The 20,579-nt window shown below is 34.2% G+C and overlaps 1 protein-coding gene across 1 annotated transcript; it reads left to right on the forward strand.

The window, feature by feature from the left end:
* The first annotated feature begins 1,574 nt into the window (after positions 1-1,574).
* On the forward strand, positions 1,575-19,471 carry LOC118037563 (uncharacterized). The gene is made up of 19 exons (XM_073405194.1): positions 1,575-1,644; positions 2,962-3,030; positions 6,775-6,950; positions 8,464-8,602; positions 9,949-10,082; positions 10,428-10,511; positions 10,604-10,666; positions 11,168-11,299; positions 11,390-11,596; positions 12,798-12,917; positions 13,310-13,359; positions 13,900-14,080; positions 14,199-14,336; positions 15,584-15,706; positions 15,823-15,921; positions 16,181-16,270; positions 16,412-16,496; positions 16,949-17,079; positions 19,058-19,471. Exons 1-19 carry the CDS (start codon positions 1,575-1,577, stop codon positions 19,178-19,180), a joined length of 2,214 nt encoding a protein of 737 aa, XP_073261295.1. The 3' UTR covers positions 19,181-19,471.
* Positions 19,472-20,579: the final 1,108 nt, after the last annotated feature.

The following is a 20,579-nucleotide window of genomic DNA, read 5'->3' on the forward strand; positions in this document are numbered from 1 at the left end:
GAACATGTATGTTAATGCATTAATATTTGTTTGTGTCTTAAAGGTATATCCTAATTGATAGGATCTAGCTCATAGGGTTTGGCTCAGTTGATTCTAATCTTAAATATTTTCTTTGGTTCTTAGATTGCTCGAATTACCCATGGGGTAATCAGCCTCTTAACCTTATACAACATGAGTATGGGAAGAAAATTCCACAATACCTGTCGCATAGGGTGAGTTACAATCCAAGCGAAAGTCCAAATGAGCATCAGTGGACATAAGTCACACTTGCCACTTGAATCTTTCTTTTCTAATCTTAAAAAGGACGAGCTCGGGTCCAGAGCTTTTATGGGTTCACTGTGAAGTGTGTGAATACACAAATAAATAACATGCATGCATGTGCAATCTAAATAAATTGAAATGATTTACAATTGATATTGCATAAAATAAATAGTGTGAATAAAATAAATACTCAGAAAATAAATAACAATAAAAAACAAATGAACAGCACACACAAGCAGTTGGTTCAACCCGTTCCCCAGTGGAGTCGCCATTCTGTCGATACACGACGTCGGGCGACGGCTCCATATCATTTTTGTTTATTTAACAAAAAGATTTTTTTATTTTTATTGGGGAAATGAAAATTTTATTGGAGTCACCATCTAGTAATTTGAGGGAACTAGAAATCCCAAATTAAACACTGGTTCCAGAGATTCGGGTACTGGGTTAGTTATGATTAAGGGAAGGTAGACACCACCCTTAAAACATCCTTTCAAAAGAAAGGTTACCCTTACTTGTGTGTTTTTTATTTGATTTAAATGCTATTATATTTCGAGCTTATTTGCAATTTTGTTTTTTTTTTAAATAGTTAACGTCAGTCCCTAAAAATAGAAGACGCGTTAAAAAAATGACATCAGTCCCTAAAAATAGAAGACTTGTCTAAAATTATATCGACGTTCAACCCTAAAAAGGAGAATTGCGTCTGAGTTACAAAAAAGAACAAAATTTATGGATATAATCCATATTTGTTTGGTATTTAAACTTTTTATTTGACATCGGTCCTTTTCTATAAAAAGAGACGTGTCGACAAACATCGTTCATAGGAGATGCGTTAAAAAAAATAACATCAGTTCCTAAAAATAGAAAACTCGTCTAAAATATTGACGTGTCAACAAACAACTTTCGTAAGAGAAAATCACATTTTTTTTTAAAATGATTTTGGGGTTTTTTTATTTTTTTTTTATTTTAAAAAAAATATATTATAATAAACACACACACACACATATATAATTCACGTCCTGCATGAACAGTAGGACGTGAATTATAATTCACGCCTACTGTTCACACAGGAATAGTAGGGAAGGAAGAAGAAGGGGAAGGGAAGAAGAAGAAGAAGAAGAAGAAGAAGGATGGCTTACCTGGCTGAAGGGTCGTGGCTACCGTCACTATTCTGGCTGAGGAAGGTGTGCTGCCGGTGGTTGCAACGGTGGAGCTGGAGGAAGAGACGTTGATGGCGTCGGTTTCCTGTGGCAGAGGAAGAAAGAAGAAGAAAAAAAAAAAACGCGGGAGGGGCTGTAGCGAGGAGAGAGAAACCGATGGTGGCTCTTGGTGGTAGGCTGGTGGTTGCGTTGGCTGCCTGTGGTGTAGATGATGGTGGGAAGACCGGTGATGAGGGTGGTGGTGGCTGAAGGCCACGGTGGAGAGAGAAAGAAAGAAGAAATGTGCAGAAACCGGAAGAAAAACTGGTTTTTTGGTTGAGTTTGGACCCGATTTTTCCTTTTTTCTCAGGCCATGAAATCCACCTCTATTTATAGGCGGTGGAAGAGGGAAATCTTGTCTACATTGAGGAAAAATTTCAGCCCTTGATTCAGTTGGGAAGGATCCCAACCATTGGCTCAAAGTAGGTATCATGAGTTGAAAATCTGCAGACAAAAGCTGATTGAGTAAGCCTCTTTAGGCTGTCACCAGTGCTAATATATTGTCCTTTAGCCCAACTTGATCACATGGGGTTGTAGAAAAACTACAGAGGATCCGTTTCATATAAGATTTGTCAAATTTGGTAGATGTTAGGTACATTAAATGCAGCGGTAAAGTAGTCAACCAGACCAGCTTTTTCAGAAAAAAATAAAATCTGCATACAAAAGCTGATTGAGTAGGCCTCTTTAGGCTGTCACCAGTGCTAATATATTGTCATTTAGCCCAACCTGATCACATGGGGTTGTAGAAAAAATGCATAGGATCCGTTTCATATAAGATTTGTCAAATTTGGTGGACGTTAGGTACATTAAATGCAACTGCAAAGTAGTCAACCAGACCAGCTTTTTTCAGAAAGAAGATAATGAACAGTGATTTTTGGTCAAAGTCCATTTCAGTCCTCTCTCTTTCAATTGAGCCCTAATTGACCCTAAACCTTTTTATTTAATGCAATTTGGCCACTAATTAATTTGGAAAAAATTAAATTTGGTCTTTTAAAATTCAGATTTTCTCAATTAAGCCCAAATTAAACTCCCAAACTTAATTTTTCACCAATTAAGCTCCAAATAAAATTAATTTGACCCATTTAAGGTATAATTAAGTCCTTGCACTTAATTAAATCCTTTAATTGGACCCAAATTAATTCTTAAACATAATTAAAATTTAATTCGGCCCATGATTAAATCAAATTGGCCCATTAAAAATTTAATTATGTCATTGAACTTAATTTTTGTGCAAATTCATCCAATAATCATTTAATTTGACCTTGAATTTGCCTTTGTTCTTCATTTTTTGGCACAATAAGGTACAATTAGGCCTTGAACCTCCTCCAAAATTGCAGCTTGATTCCCCGATTTCCTTTCTCCACATTGTCAGCCTTTATTTTTGAAAAAGAAATTGATTTTTTTTTATTATTTTTATAAGTAATAATAGAAATAAAATAACATTCAAGAAAATCTTGGTGAGTCCAAAATTGGGTTACAACATTTGTAAAGGCTTTTTTGGCAGTGGTGGTCCTTCCATTTTTGCCTTCAATCTCAGCTGTAGAGGCTAGAACTATTAGGCCTTCTACTCAAGGTATTCATACAGAAGTTGAATAGAGGCTTGATGATGCTTTTGCTTACATTGTTTTTAGTCAAGCTCCCTTTACTTTCCTCACCCTATCTAAGAAGGAGAGGCATGCCATGAAAAATATTCTTGGATTCAATTCCCTTATAAATATTATTTATTTCGGTTTGCATGAGTTATAGTTGCCCCTAAATGGTTCTTAGGAAATCACATAAGACCAGGTCCATCATAAATTGAGATTTAGGGTTAGACACCAGATGATCACTGTGTAAATGCATACAACACTAGCTTAAAAATGCAATTAAGACAACAACAATTTTTGTAAGAAAAACTTAATATGAAAAATAAAGTCAATCTTGATTTTTTTTTTCTATAGATCAATCAAGATCATAATAAATAAGAAAAATTATAAGCACTCAATGTTAAAATTTTAAGTGTAAATAGTTAATCAAACAAAAAGTCATAACTTTTCATAAGTATAGCAAGCTTCATAATAAATAAAAAAACCTAGGGACTTAAAAATGAAAAAAATGAAGTATTGGTCCAAAATGTTAAATTATCAAACTCAAGAGGCTAAAATTGATTTTGCCAACTTTTTAGGTTGAAAGTGCTAAAAAGGTTCATTTCAAATTGTAACCTTAAAACAAAAACCTTGTATTCATTTTTTTTATATATAATTAGCCTTTTAATTTTTTTTTCAAAATCAAGAATTAGTCTGACACCAAAATGGTTTTGTTAACACCATAATAAAGTCATAGAAAACAAATCATAAAGCCAAATTGTAAGTCAATATTTTCATAACCCAATTCTGGGTTGTTCCCTAAAATTTATTTTTTAAAAAATAAAAATAAAAAAATAAAATAAAGGCTGGCGCCATTGCCATGAAGAAAGCAAACAGATGAGGATTCAAAAAAAAAAAAAAACCAAGCTGCAATTTTGAAGAAAATTCAAGGGCTAATTGCACCCCCATTATACCCAAAAATAGAAAAAAAAAAAAAAAAAAAAGCAAATTCAAGGTCAAATTAAATGATTATTGGACAAATTTACATAAAAATTAAGTCCAAGGACATAATTAAAATTTTAATAGGTCAACTTGATTTAATCATGGGTCAATTTGAATTTTAATTATGTTTAAGAATTAATTTGGACCCAATTGAAGGATTTAATTAAGTGCAATGATTAATTATACTTTAAATATGTGAAATTAATTTTATTTGGGGCTTAATTGGTGAAAACTTAAGTTTGGAGGCCTAATTTGATCTTAATTAAGAATATTGCAATTTTAAGAGACCAAATTTAATGTTAACCAAGTTAATTGATTGAAATCAAGGGCCAAATTGCAAGAAAATTAATGTTTTTGGGTCAATCAGGGGTTAAATTGACAAAATTCACAGCCAAGGACTAATCTGCAAAAGACGCCAAATAATAGGGACTTAATTGACAACAAAACTGGGGATAAAATTGAAGAAATTGAAAGTTTAATGATCAATTATGGGCTAAATTGCATAAATCCAAGACCAAGAACCAAAGTGCAAAAAAACGCTGAAATCTGGGGTTCAAATTGAAGTTTGATAGGGGCTAAATTGCATTAAATCAAAGGTTTAGGGTTAATTAGGGGTGCAATTGAAAGAATTCGAAAGCGGAAGAACTCAATTGAAATTGGATAAAAATCCTTTAATTAACCAAAAATGGCACCGTTTGTGCATATATTAAAAAAGGACCAGGTGACACATCATCGGGTCACTGCTTATTGTCTTCTCCGATTTTACCAGAAATGACAACTCATGGAGCTACTTTTATGGTGCATGTAATGCGTCGTATGTCCACCAAACTTGACAGCACATGCACCAAAATGGTCACCTAACATCCCTTTATCCCCGAATATGGTTCATTCAGGCCTATTAACATGAAACCGCCCCAGCCTAAAGAGGCCAACTCAGGCAACCTTTTCCTGCAGATTTGAGAACTCACGATGCACACTTTGAACCAACGGTTGAGATCTTTCCTAGCCGAACCAAAGGCCACGATTTGACACTGTTAAAGACAAAATATCCCTATTTCACCTCCTGTAAATAGAAGTGCATTTCATGGCTTGATTATGAAGAAAATCGGATCCAAAATTGACAAAAAACCAGCCTTGCCCATCAATGTTTCTTCCCAGCCGACACCTCCCTTTGCTTTTCTCTCTCTCTCCATCGTCTCAGCCACCAACCGGAGCCATCACTAGCTTGTCTGCTCACCACCACACGTCGTTAGTACGACCACTAGCCGACCTCCACCACGCTTGGAACAGCCGCTGCTCCTCCCTCTCTCTCTCATTTCTATAAAATAATTCTTCTTCTTCCACCAACGACTAGCACCGGCCACCATCTTTGCCACAACTTCAACCATCATCCTCATGTCATCCCCTCCCCATAACGACCAGCCAGGCCTCCAGTTAGGCACTCCGCGCATGAGGTAGCGTTGCCCCTCCATTGTTGAAACTAAGTTGCTGCGCGTAGAACGAGAATTCGTTCTGCATGCAACATAATTAATTAGCATGGTTGCTTGGTCGGGCCATAAACCATGTGGGCCTGGGTCGAACCATTTAGGTCTAGCCCGAACCACAAAAAGAAAAGAAAAGGACCTGTTGGGCTAAGATCGACCCAACCCAGCATTCCTAGGCTCGACCCAGCCCATGTATATTTATTATATATTTATTTATAATAATTAATATATATTATAATATTATAATATTTAAAACAAAAAAAATTCAAAAATCATTTCAAAAAAGTTGTGATATTCTCAAATATTTTTTACACCAATTTTGCATAATATCGGGTTGTATATTTATATTGAAAAATATAAATTTGGTATAAATACTTGGTTTTCTTCGAAGTATTTCAAAAAAAATCAAAAATTTTTTTAAAAAAAATCTCAAAAACTTTTAAATTAATTTCCCTTATTAAAAATAAAAAAAATATTTTGTTTTCATGCAATACAACCAAACCCTAAAAATTTTCCAAGCATATATCATAACCAGTTTATGATCATCCATTAGAGTTTGGTTAAAATATCAAAACCCTTTTTCCAATCTTTTTTTAGGGTCCGGATGTAAACTTTAATAGTTGTAAGGTGTAAAATTACGTGATAAAGTACATTCTCAGGTATTAAAAATACAAGGTGTAAATAAATACGATGCTAAAATTTAGATTTTAGAACGGTTAGGATTTAACCCAATAGAATAGATACTTTTTCATGAAAAAAGATCTATACCTTAGAAAAAATTAACGAATAAAAACCTAACTTAAAAAGAAACAATCAAATAACAATATAATTTATCTTAGATAGAATAAACTACGAGTAATATGTCTTTTTTATATATAATCAGTCCCTTATATAAACTCTTGCATATAATAAATTTTAATAACCATAATATTGAATAATAACTTTTAAATATTAATCATAATTTTACGATAAAATTCAAAAATCCTCCCTAACACACCAAACCTTACACAGAAATCACGATAAAAAACCTTCGTCATCGTCGGACAACGCCGCCAAACATTAATCATAAAATTCTGATTTCTTTTTTCCATTTTTTTTTAAACTACCAAACAATAAAATAATCTCACTATATTTACATTTGTTTATCTCCTTGCACATTTGAGCTAATAACCTCTGTCTCTCTCCTGTCTAGGGTTTCGAACCCAAAAAAAAAAAAAAAAGCAAGAACGTTCGCTTACAACTCCCGCTTCATAATTCTAGGGTTTTAATCGGCTGAGAGTCAAAATCTCTCTGCCACAGCCACTTCACGTGCACTCTGGCTGGTCCTGTTGACCTGGCTTTTGCTTCGTTTTCTTGATAAAGGTGATAATTTTGAAGGGAACATAGAAGAACACGGTGCTCCCGAAGAGCGGTTTGAGTCTGGTGCTGAAATTGCCCGCCGGGTAATTCTAAATTTCTAAACTATATTCTTGCATTTTTTTCTGAGTATCTTGAGTTCGAAGAACGCTTTTTCGTTCTAAATTATATAATGCTCTGGTGAATGAGAATAATCAGGAAAAATTTACTTGAATTTGTTAAGATCACTTAACAAATCAAGAAAAAGATGAGGCTAAGAAGCAGAATGATATTAGCAGAGAAGAGTCAAGAGAAGAGAGAAGTGATATTAGCAGAGAAGAGTCAAGAGAAGAGAGAAATGAGATCGAAATTGGACTGCAATCTATTCATATCCAATGTGATCCATACACTGCGCTTTTATAGTGATCAATATTAACTAACTAACTAACTGATTAATCCAACTAAATCTAAAAATTCTACAACTAATAGCAGGTTGCGTGTCCCTGACGTTTGCCTTCCCACAGCAGCCTTCTTCTTGTTACTGTTTCCCACCATTATTCTGCCATCCTGAATCGTAACAGAGTTTTGTTATTGTGGAAGATTGAAATATTGCTGTGATGTTTGTCTTGGCATTTTTACACGAGGGCTCCTTTTGTGATTGCGGGTTTGGTAATTTTGTTACATGTAAAGTACCATCCAGTTATTTGAAAAGTCATTCAAACCAGGTGATTATTGTCGTTTGTCAAGAAATAGGAATTGAAGCAGCTGTAGCTGCATGGAGCTTTGGCATTGGTCCCCAATTTATCATATTGTAGCAGTTGGACTAAGTATTTTGATTGATCAGAATTCAATTTTTTTTTTGTTGTCTTCTCTGCTGGGTGCCACTTTAAGAGTGGAAAATGGATTTGTGCCTTAGAATATATCACTTTTCAACCTCAGTAGATGGAAGTCTTAACAATTGCAGATGGCAATCTTTTTATATAATCAATTCATCATTTTTTTGGGGCTAATATACAAATGTGATTATGCAAGCACGTTTTAACAAAAGGTTGGAGAATCTTGTTTCCTTATGGATCTCATGTGTTTCTAAAATGTGAATTTGAGTCCTTGGAGCCTGGTTGATGGGAGGAGAAGAATGTAAAACCTGTAAATTTATTAATTAAAGACTTATTTGTGATCATCAAGTCCCAAGGGAAAATATTAACTTCTCTTGTAATAAAGTGCGCACAGCACATTCCCTTATAACTAAGTTAGATAAGCACTCAATTGACATGTTATCATTACTATTTTCAATGCTGTGGGATGGAACACCTAGAAGTTGTTTAATACTGTGGCAGAGGCACTCTCCATTTGATTGGGGTTCAAGTATTTTGATTGCTAGCATCTTTTGTGGACTCTGAATAGACTGAAGGAGAGAGTTGGCTGTCTGTTCAATTGACTGATTTCTAGTTTAATTTTCTTTGGGGTGAAGTTGACAGTCTGTTTTACCTCTCTTGCTCAATCCCCATCTGGGTTTTCTTTTTGCCTTTTTGTTTTTGGACGATTAATATGCCATTATGTTGCATTTGTTTGTGCTCTGTATTCATGCTTGACTGTTGATCTTATGTTCATCCTGATTAGGAGCGTGAAGAAAGACGCAAACGTATGAGAAATGAAAATTTGGAAGACAGACCTGCGCATTTGTCTCGGCAACCAGTGCATGATCATCTTTTCCTATCTAAACACTATAAATCTTATGACAGAAGTAAACTTCCTGCTGGTAAGTTTCTTATCTAATTACTCTATGCAGAAATGGCTTCTGTGGTTTGCATTACAGATGGTTTTTAAAGGTGTTCACTGATTTCATTGCCATATGTTGAGTTATCCATTAGAGGTGTACGTCGTTGATTGTTTGTTGGTTAAATTTGCACTTATTGATGGATCTGGCTTGCTACTGAAAAAATGTAAAAAATATTTTAAGAGACCAAATTGTGCGTTTCTTTTGACACTTATAAGCAGCAGGATATTTGTGAGTCCCTTTGGGCCAACACGCTAGTCCTCTATTGTCTGGGATTGGCTATATGAAGGTGTAATTATTTTTTCTTGTTCTGTTGTACCATGGCTGTGAGTCTTGGAGTAGCTTAATCATGAGTTCTTCACCAATTGGATAACTAAAATGTTTAGCAAGAAGATGGAGTAGCATTCACCAACTCCAATATAGCTTTTCAATTACATGATTGTTAAGAATTTTAGATGTTCTTAGATATTGTTTTACTTGGTAGCATAGTTGTATTTCCTATCACAGTAATATTGTTTCAGGAATTAATTTTTTCATATTTAGTATTGATTGCTTTTGTTTATTCTTGAAGAATTTTTATTTCTATCTGGTTTAGTTTAGGCATCAATATAAGAGCACCTCCTATGTATAATGGTCACTTATATGATGATTGACAATTAACTGTAGTACTGTACTATTGGAAGATCTTTGCATTTTCTTCTTGCTCTTCTGTTTTTTGCTCCCATTTCTGTCCATATCTCCTCCCTTACCTTCTTTTCCATCCTACCTCACCAGGTTAATAACAGGACCGGGTTTTATTTGTATTTTATTAGTGCTACAGAAACAGACTACTTAGCATCAGAGATTGATGAATTAAATGTACTGGAGATAATTATGCTGACAAAAATTTAAAGGCTATTCCCTGGAAGTCAAACATATTTTTTTCTCGTATTACCATGGTGATTCCCTTTGTTGATGACCTTTGTCAATAAAGTCTATTTTTGGCCACAAGTATTAGGAAACCAGTTGTCATCTTTTATTTTTTTGCTGACATTAATGAACAGTTCTGCTGATGGGTATTTGGCCTTGTAGTGTTCCTCACTGCAGAGACAGAGTATGGGGAGGATTTGGATCGTCTTTGTTAGCTTAAGACCTTAGAAAAGGGGGAAAAAGGAAAATAAAAAGATATCCATGAATGGTTCTTTGAGTTGTGGTCTTCTGGCTTTCTCCTTTCAGCCATTCACTGTTGGTGAAACCTTGTCCTATGCTTTCCTTAGTTTAAGGACGGTGTGACTGTAGCATCTCAGTATCCTTTCTTTCACTAAATAATTTGCTATCCATAATTGCAGGCTGGTTGGACTGTCCTGCATTTGGCCAGGAGATAAATTGTATCGTTCCTTCCAAGGTTCCACTTGGCGAAGCCTACAATGACTGTATTCCTCCTGATAAAAGATACTCTTTTAAACAACTTTTAGGAAGGAATGTAAGTATCTTGAACTTGAAAGTCATTTTTACTTCCCTTGATTCCTAGTAAATCTCGTCTATTATGAGATGGAATAATACTGTCATGAGCACTCAATTAAACCCGACATTTTCTGAATCAGCCATATTATCAATCTAAAAGAACTAGATTAGAGGAAAAAAGTTCCACAATTTAGCAGGGTCACATTGCCACTCAATTTAAAATTGCAAATAACTTTTTGCCTTGGTCATGTGCATGTTTCTAACAGTGTAGATTTACATTAAGGAGTTATGAAGAATATATTTTTCTCTCTAGGGCAGGAAATATTATCTTGAACAATTCTAAGTCTATCCACTGAATTTTCAGCTCGGTCTGGTGATTGATTTGACAAATACTACCCGCTACTATTCAACAACAGATTTGGAGAATGAGGGTATCAAGCATGTCAAGGTGAGTTGGCAATGACAACAATTTTCTTCAGTCTCTGTTTGTTAATGTAGAGCAGCTAACCGGAAAATAGCTTATTTTCTTTCATTGTCCAGATATATTGCAAGGGGCATGATGCTGTACCGGAGAATACAGATGTAGATACCTTTGTTTATGAGGTATGCCTCTTTTGCAATACCTTCTCAGGTTTTCTATGTCTTTTTCCTCCATTGGATCTTCTTGTAGCATATGTCTTTTCCCACATGCACAGACCACTAGCTTTGTTTCACGGTAGTCTGCACAGTGTTATGTTTTCTCTATGCTATTAAGCTATCACTGTTATGAATCTCAAGTTGTGTACTGCAATGCTAGGATAGAGCATCATATTGGAACCACAAAGCTCAAATGTCAGCATGAGTTTGATTGTGAACATGTGTGCGATGTCTTAACCTTCATATGTGCGTTTGTTACAAGAAATTGTTGATCATGATTCTTCCTTTTAACCAAGTCACCCCCCCCCCAACGAAACAGAAGCAACTGTGCCCTACCTAACTGGGGTATTTATCGATCCACATAAAGGCAGCATATCCTTCTCTCGTGAATCATTTATACCTAAACATGCTGTGTTAAATGAGTGTAATATTATACTAAACAATCATGCGTTTATAAAACCTTTTCAGGTCATGCAATTTCTCTTGCCTCAGAAACATACAAAGAAGTATATTCTTGTCCATTGTACACATGGGCATAATCGCACAGGATATATGATAGTTCATTATGTAATGCGTTCTCAACCAATGTCTGTCACTCAAGTAAGTTTCCAATGTTTCCTTTTATGTGTATCTCAATTGGTTTTATTCCACAAGCTATATGTTTTGAAACCTCCTTTGCTAATGGTGCAGGCAATAAAAATATTTGCTGATGCACGTCCTCCAGGAATATATAAACCAGATTATATTGATGCCTTGTACTCCTATCATGAAAGAAAGCCAGAAATGGTTGTTTGCCCACCAACTCCAGAATGGAAGAGGTCTTCTGAATTTGATCTCAATGGCGAGGCAGTGCCTGATGATGATGATGATGATGGAGGTTCAGCTAAGAACCTGCATGTATGCAAATTCTTTGATCTAACATCTAGTTGTCATATATATATATATATATATATATATATATATATATATTATTGTGGTGGCATGATATAAACAGGTGGTGTAGTGGAGGTTTTTTTGCATATAACTGGCAGTTTCTGCATGAGAACTAATTTTGGAAATGTTGGCTTTAGTGGAAACTATTAGAAAATCTAATTATTATTCAAGTCAACAAATAAAAATGTGGCAGCAGGACGGTGACAGATGTATTGTTGGTAATGGTGCTCAGGTGTGATCAGCTCGATCTCAGTTTTTGATCTTTCATTTGGAGTTGTTAACTAGTTAGGACAAGAATGGCCTTAGTTCTAGTGACTCTGAGCATCATGATATGTAAAATTGAATTCAAAGTTTAGTGATTCTTGAATTTGTTGTCAAATATTTTTCTTTGCTTTGCATGAGTTTTACTGACATTTTAGAGTTAAGAGACATGTTTTAGATTTCAAGTTGCATGGGGATCTTTTTCTTTCCTTTAATGATGTGAAGGATGGACTGCTGTTATGCCTGCCTCATTGTTTGAAGAACTCTGAGGCTATTGAACATTTTAAAATATGGTGCTCTGTAGCAAGTGATATTAGAAGGTTCTTGTTTGATGGGTTCTTATACACGACAATAACATAGTGGCTCCCTGATGATAGGCCAGCATCCCTAACCTTTTTTCACTGGATTTTTCCTATAATTTTTCCATGTGGATTCAAATGCAGTTTTTTATATCCTTCTTTTTTAGAAGCTACCTTTTTTTTTTTTCAATTGAAATTAAAAAAAAGAAGATGGCTTGGTTATTCCATTAAGGAAGTTCTAAACTGGATGCTCGAGTTCTGCATTAACCTTTATCTTGGCAAGAAGGTGATCGGTGGTTGCATGCATTAGAGACTGATGCTGAGTTTAGACGGAAAGCTTTGTTGTTAATTATTTTAAACTTTTGGTGTTATTCTTCCTTCATTGGCCAAACATAAATGTTGAAAATGCAGTGTAGAAAATTTTGAAATGAAATTTATGGTGATGTATTGCTATAACAAATTGATGGGGGATTCACGTCTTTTGTTTTTTCCTCTTCCTTTGCTTTATGAATTCTTATGTATCGCCTCTCATTTAGCTTAAATATCCCTACGAAATTGTAGCATCCTGTTTGTTTAGATTTTGTGCATTCTATTTACCATTTCAGGACAATCATGAGATGGATGTTGTAATGACAAATGATGATGTTCTGGGGGATGAAATACCTAATGACCAGCTCGGTGCACTGCGGCAGTTCTGCTACCAAATGCTTGAGCTGAAAATTCCTGTAATGCTTCTTTGTCTCTTTACACCTTTTTTATGCTGCTCAATCATTGTTATATTTTAAGATATCTTAGATTTGGTTTAGCACCCATGTCTTTTTGCTACCCAAGTTACCTTATGCTAATATGCATTGTCTTGATCATTTCGTTCAAGTGTGAATTCAGTTTTCTCCTTGTAATATGTTTTTCACACATCCTGCACCTCCTAGGTTTCATGTACAAATTCCATTAGTTGTTTTTTATTTTCACATAAAAAAATGATTGAAATTTGATTGTGGAATGTATCCTGATAATGGGTGATAAAATGTTGTTCATAACTTCTTAATTTTTGAAATCTTGAGCTTGAAATATCTTCATTCTGACTTCATTTTGTACTGACTTTTTTCTTAAATTTCAGGGAAGAGGAAAACTGATATTCCCTGGGTCACACCCTGTTTCCCTCAGCAGGTCCAAACTTATTTTTTTTTTAATTATTGTTATTTTGTGTTTTTTGTTATGCTTTGATATACATATTAGGTGGAGGAGCTTCAGTTTTTTGAGTTAGGATCTCTGTAACTTAGAACAGAGGTGCCTCTAATCACCATCTTTTAAGCAATGATTTAGACATGCAAGGCTATGAAAGAAAACCTAATATTCATGCTCTCTGGATGGAAAATTGCCATGTTTTAGGTTAAAAACTCAAAACCATCGAATATGATAATCTTGTAATTATTAAAAATGTTATAGTAATGGTGAAGGGAAGCTAAGATTTTATTGAGCAAATGAAGTCCTGGCATTATGATCGATAACTGAATATTGCTGTCATTTGTATTTCCTACAACCTGAATAATATTTAGGGGAAATAGACAGCAAACTATTGTCTGAGTTTGTACTGTTGCTTTTATATAACTTAGAACACATCATATATAAATATATTCTAGTTTGCGTCCATTTTTGAGTGGCTTGAATTTAGTTTGCGTCCACTTTGGTGTCACTTAATAAGCAAAGGATTTATTTTTGCGTCATGCAAAACTTAGGGCTGTTGAGAACGTCTTATTACTATGCAACATGGAAGGCTGATGGAACAAGATACATGATGTTAATTATGGAGGATGTGTGTTTTTTAATAGATAGGGATTTTAAATTCCGAAGGGTACATATGAGGTTTCCTTGCAGATACACCAATGAAGTATGCATCTACTCATTTCTTCTTCTAGGATGGTTTCTTTAGGACTCTTATTTGTATGGTTCTTGACATCTTGCTCAGATGATCTTCAATATGACTGCTTTTGTCTTGTTTTGATAAGGGTCCAGCTGATAAGACACACCACTTTACGTTACTTGATGGGGAGATGATTATTGATACTTTGCCGGACTCGCAGAAGCAGGAGAGAAGATACCTTATCTATGATATGATGGCGATCAACCAAGTGTCTGTCACAGAGGTTAGATTTACAATGAAATTTATGGACATTAAATTATTTTTACAGATCAAAGTCACTTATTCTTTTGTTTTCATTCCTCACCTAAAGCAAAGAACCATCGGAGACTTTTTGTGCGATCTATATATTTATTTGTCTATTTTAAATGAAGTTAGTGGAGCAATATTTGGTCATTTAATGAGGGCAAATCTTATGGGCAAAGCTGGGTAGGGGAGGGGGGGATGTTTACTTCATCAATTTAATTCTGTAATCGGGGGATTTTATCTGGTGGGGGCAAAAAACCTAGAAGTTTACGACGTGGTGCATGGTGTTATTTTTTGGGGCAGTGTGGGCCATTTTTCCCACTCTGGATCTGTCCCTGGTGGTGTAGAATTGATTGAAATTCTGCAATCATGAAGTGCATTCATGTGCCATTGGTGAAAACATTTAACAATTTATCCCATTCCGTTTAAACCTTTTGTCAGTACATTCTAGAACATCACCCCCATCTTTGGCTGCAATTTTGGGGATTCACAACCAATGTCATAAAGATGCAGGTTTATGTGCCTGAAAGTTGGGGATGATTTGAAAGGGGGGTGACTTTTCTCTTCACGTGCTTTTAACAAATGAGCACTAAGCACTGCAATACGAGGCTTTTCTCTGAAGCTGGCTGATAAAGATGGTTTTCACCCTGCTGTAGCTTTGTGATAGGAGTAGTTTACGAAATAAATGGAAAGCACTGGACAAGTTGGATTGTATCTCTTAAATGCTGGTGTAAATGTAAACAAGAAAAGATACCTGTTTGAGAATTCTTTCAGATTTCTTCAGTGATTGAAAGCAGGTTAAAGGGCTGTGTTGGCACCAATATAAGCTGCCAATCAGCTCATAAAAAATAACTGGGAATGTGGAGAAACCTGTTTGTATCCTGGCCAACCATTTGATAACCTTTTTTCATTGATCAGCAGTTGCTCTACAATTGATTTTGTTTGCCAGGAGTACAAGGAGGAGAAAAACATGCTCATATGGCATTTTCTATTTAATTATTTTGTTTGTTTGTATTTGCAATGATCTCTTCCTAATCATTTCAACTGATTTTCTGGGATATAGTTTGAAGAGTATTTTGGGTAATTAGAATCATTCATTTAGATGAATATGCTGTGCTTGTTTCAGGAACACATACCAGAGTATACTGTATACCTCCAATCTAACGAAATGCTTTTCCTTTATTCCATCTACTAATTATAGGCTTCGATGATCAAATGTTTCTGCAGCGGCCCTTTCACGAACGATGGAAGATGCTTGAAAAACAAGTGATTGAGCCCCGGAATAAAGAACGCTGTCACTTTTCCCAGAGTCGAAATCCATATTATAGATATGACCTGGAACCTTTCAGGGTAAGAGAAGATTTTGTATTGAGTTTGCAATATATGATACTTGTCCCCTCTTATTTTATTACCTAATTATGTTTTTTTTTTTGTTTTTTTTTTCTGTTTTTTGAATTGTTTACCAGGTGAGAAGAAAGGGTTTCTGGCTGCTTTCTACTGTTACCAAGCTCCTAAAGGAATGTATTCCAAAGCTTTCACACGATGCAGATGGTCTTATTTTTCAGGTGACAAGGATGGCTTTTAGAACTTTTTGCACAACTCATCCATTGGAGATTGTTTTGTTCTAAATACTTTTAGCATCTGTTTCCCGATATTGTGGTCCTATGAATGATCTAATAAGTATCATTTGAACACAACACCCAAAAATTCTGTATACATTGCACCTCTCACATATCATACAGTAAAAGACTTGTCATGTGTTAGATGCTTTTTATAGTGTTATTCCATTTTGAACAAGAGATTACTCATGATCTTATGTGCCAGGGTTGGGATGATCCTTATGTTCCTCGCACTCATGAAGGCCTTTTGAAGTGGAAATATCCTGAAATGAACTCAGTTGACTTTCGATTTGAGGTGTGTCTGTCAACATCACCAAACTTTAGCTGCCAACTCTGATGTTTTTGTGTTTTCCATCTTCATCCATCCCTTTGATGTATCGGCTTGAAATTCTCAATTGATGTTTTCATCCTGATATTTAGTTGCATGTATTGACAGGTTGATGATGATGATCGTCAGTTACTTTATCTGAATGAACGGGGGACAAAGAAACTGATGGAAGGCCACAGAGTTGCATTCAAAGGTTGATGTGATTTTTCATGCATCTTGATTTCACAAGTTTCGTTCCAGTATAGAAAATCCTGAATTAACACTTTACGCAACCCTTGTATTGATATGGAAAACACTGGGATTTCAGTTGATAACCTTAGGTGCCTTTGATAATCTATTCCAGCTGTTGCTAACCATTTGCTTGGTGAATGTGATGGTAGGGAGCTTCTTCTTCTTGTTTTTTTTGAATAGTGGGTATTTTGCCATTCAGATTGGCAAATGCGGTATTCCTTGTTAATGCAAGCAATTGTATGGGTGCCCTTTGCCTTGAGCTGAATCCCATTTTCACATGCTCGTGTTTTTTCATCTGGGCATGCTCTCAGCCTGCTATACATTCATTTCGTTTTCTTTGTTTCATTTACCTGGTTGTTTTTTGGCTTTCAATTTATTGTTCTGGTTCTTACTGCAAGACCTAAAAACTTGCAGATGATTTAGATCCCTCTTCATACTCAGGGAAGATAATTGAGTGTTCTTGGGATTCAGAGGAACATGTATGGGTCTGTATGCGGGTGCGGACTGATAAATCAACACCCAATGAGTTCAATACCTACGAGAAGGTCTGTTCGATCACCTTTATATGCACACATATCTGTACGTATATGTGAATTCTGATGCATGTAAGTTGTATGTATTTACCATGCTTTAGTTAATATGCTACTATTAGAAATGTACTAAAACTGCTTAATGTTTCACTGTGCATTCCACAGTGAGACAGTAAAACGCTGAACAGTTTTTTTTTTTCATTTTTTATGCCTTTAAGGTTTTTTTTTTCTTTTTTCTGTGTTTTTTTCTTTTAATGATTTTTTTAAATTTAGTTTGTTAATGTTAATTTTTTTTATTTAGTTATCAGACTTTCATAACACGGATCCCGGGTTTGACAGGTTAACCTGAGTTGACGAGTGAACCCAAAATTTTATTTTTGCTTTTTTTTAATTAATTTTTTTCGTTTATTTTAGTTTGTTAATGTTAATTTTTTTTTATTTAATTATTAGACTTTCATGACATCTATCCCCAGCTTGACGGGTTAACCCAATTAATTTTGGGTTAACCTGTTAAATTTTTTTTTCTATTTAGTTATCAAACTTTCATGACGCGAATTCTAGATTTGACGAGTTAACCTAGTTTGAAGGGTTAATCCAGTTAATTCAGATTTTTTTTTCTTCATTAGTTTTTTTTTCCTGTTGGTTTTTTTATTTTTCTTTTTAATTAATCTATTTAATTATCACATTTTTATGACACGACCTTGCAGCCAAACCCGCATCCAAGACTCTTGGATTCGGGGTTGCAACCATACTCACTTAAACTTGAGTAATGTAAGTTTAATATTATTATTAATATTATAAATATTACTCTCGGGTTAATCGTTGCAGCTAGACCCAAGGCATTTGGGTATATCTTTGCATAAATACCTAACACTCTTAAATCTTAGTTGAACCCTTGACGTATTTTTTTAGTTTTCGTTTTCTTTTCCTTTTAAGCTTTTTATTGTGGATTGCACAGTGCTGTTTACAATAAAAAAGCTTATGCATTTAGTAATTTTTTTTTTTGTCTTCTGTCATTGTTTTTTTTTTCAATTTTTATTTATTTATTTTAGTTTGTTGGTATTAACTTTTTTTCTATTTAGTTATCAGACTTTCATGACACGGATCTCAGGTTTGGCGGGTTAACTCAGTTAATTTAGATTTTTTTTTTCTTTTTCTTCATTAGTTTTTTTCTTCTTATAAGTTTTTTTTCTTTTATTTTTTTTCTTTTTAATTAATATTTTTTTATTTAATTTTGTTCATCAATATTAATTTTTTTATTTAATTATTGGCTGATGCCTTTATTTTTTTTTTCTTTTTGCTTTTTTGCTGTTTTTATATAAACTGATGCTTTTTGTGTTTTTTTTTTTAAATTAATTTTGGGTTAACCTGTCAATTTTTAGTTTGTTAATGTTCAATTTTTTTTCTATTTACTTATCAAGCTTTCATGACATAGATACTGAGTTTGATGGAGTAACCTAGTTTGACGGGTTAGCATAGTTAATTCTGGGTAACCCGTTAATTTTTTTTTTTCTATTTAGTTATCAAACTTTAACAACACGAATCCAAGGTTTGACGGGTTAATCTGGTTTGAAGGACTAACCCAATTAATTCAGATTTTTTTTCTTTTTCTTAATTAGTTTTTTTTTTCTTCCTATCATACTTTTATGACACGACCTTATAGTTAGACCCACATCCAAAATTATTATACCAGACCCAGACCCACTTAAACTTGGATCATGTAAGTTAAATGTTATTATTAATATTATATATATTACTTTTGGGTTAGGTGTTGGAGCTACACCCAAGACTCTTGGGTATAGTTTCGTAAAAAAACTAACACTTTTAGATCTTAGCTTTTTTTATATTTTTTATATGAAAAAAAATAACCCGTGGCATCGCGCGGGTCATGTAACTAGTAGGATCTATTTGACATTCTTCCTCTTCCTCTTTTATGTTTTTGATGGATTACTCTTTACTAGACTAAATGAATCTTCCCGCTGATTCTTAACAGGTGATGCGAAGCATCAAGGATAATATAACAGAGGATGTGTTGTCGAATGAGATTTACGAGATCATTCGCCTGCCCATGTATGCTGATAGGATCAGGATTGAGAGTAAATGCATCTCGGCGTAGGTGATGGATAGATCGGTAAATAGCCACCATGTTTAAATTGCCTGGGGAACAAGAAGAATCCAATACTGATCTTTGATGCTTGCATGCTCTGGGTCTTTGCCGGTTTTACTTGGTTGAAGTTGGGTATGTACTGGAGCTTATCGTCTGGAGGTCACCGTGATGTTATGTTGTTAGTTATAGCTCTATTGAAAGCCACCCAGTGGGTTTCGAGTGTGTTTGGTATTTTTGAGTGTTTGATATTGTGGTTGTGATTTGAAAAAAATTATTTTTATAAAAAATAATTTTAGTTGAGGTTGGTTTGGAAAAATATATATTTAGTTAAAACTGTGGTTGAAATTAAAGTTGAATAAAAAATAGTTTAAAGTGTTTGGTTAAAAGAATTTTTTTTAAATTGAGGTTATAAAATATTTAAAAACATATATAATAATATTGATGGTTGTAATTTAAATATTGTAGATTTAAGTGATGTAATTATATAAATAATATTAATATCAAATATTTTTAATTGTTCAATCTAATTTTTTCAAATACTACGTTATTAAATAATTTTTTTTTAATTTTTTAAATAAAACACAATTAAAAATAAAAATAAAAATTAAATTTTTTTTTTTTTAACTAGATCGGACCTGACAAGAACATAATTAGGATTGTGATTAAATTCTACAAATGCTACATTTTCAAGTGATATTTTTTTTTAATTTTTTGAATAAAACATAATTAACAAAAAATAAAAATAATTTTTTTTTATCTAGGTCTTACCTGGCTCAATGTTTTTATCTTTGAACTAGACTCGGTTCGGCTGGAATAGTGGAGAGAAAAGCCATGTGTTTTCCTCTTGTGTTAACACCCCCTTCCCTTTTCTTCACCAAGATATTATACGCCTCTCTTTATCTTTTGTCTTCCGTTAACCATACCTCACGCAGATTCAGGTTTTATTTCTTGTCAAACAAAGACAGAGGCCCATAAATATAGCTGTTTTTTTTTAATTACCAGTATTGAACAAAAACGCAGCAAGAAGCATGAAAAAATTGCTTCATCAGAACCTGCAGTTAAACCCCATTTTTAGTGGGTCTCATGAGCCAAACCACAGTTGCTACTTATAACCAAACACTAGCTTTATTGAGTTTGAAAAAAAAGCAGCAGTTACCGCTGAGCCAAACGCTTTCTATGTCTTTATCATAGTCACTCAGATAAGGAAAAATAGGATTAAGGTCATGGTGTATATTCCTATAATTTCTCTTTTTTATCTAGTGATTTAAAGTTAGCCTTTTTTTTTTTTTTTTTTTTTGCGAAACCAAGTTCTCAAACATGGTTTTCACCTTTTCACTTGATGTGAATATGTTTTGGAAAATTGGCGACACGATCTGCATATGCTTAATCACTATTCTGCCTTTTGTCA

This window comes from Populus alba, chromosome 16 (assembly GCF_005239225.2).
Source record: "Populus alba chromosome 16, ASM523922v2, whole genome shotgun sequence".
NCBI classification, from domain to species: domain Eukaryota; kingdom Viridiplantae; phylum Streptophyta; class Magnoliopsida; order Malpighiales; family Salicaceae; genus Populus; species Populus alba.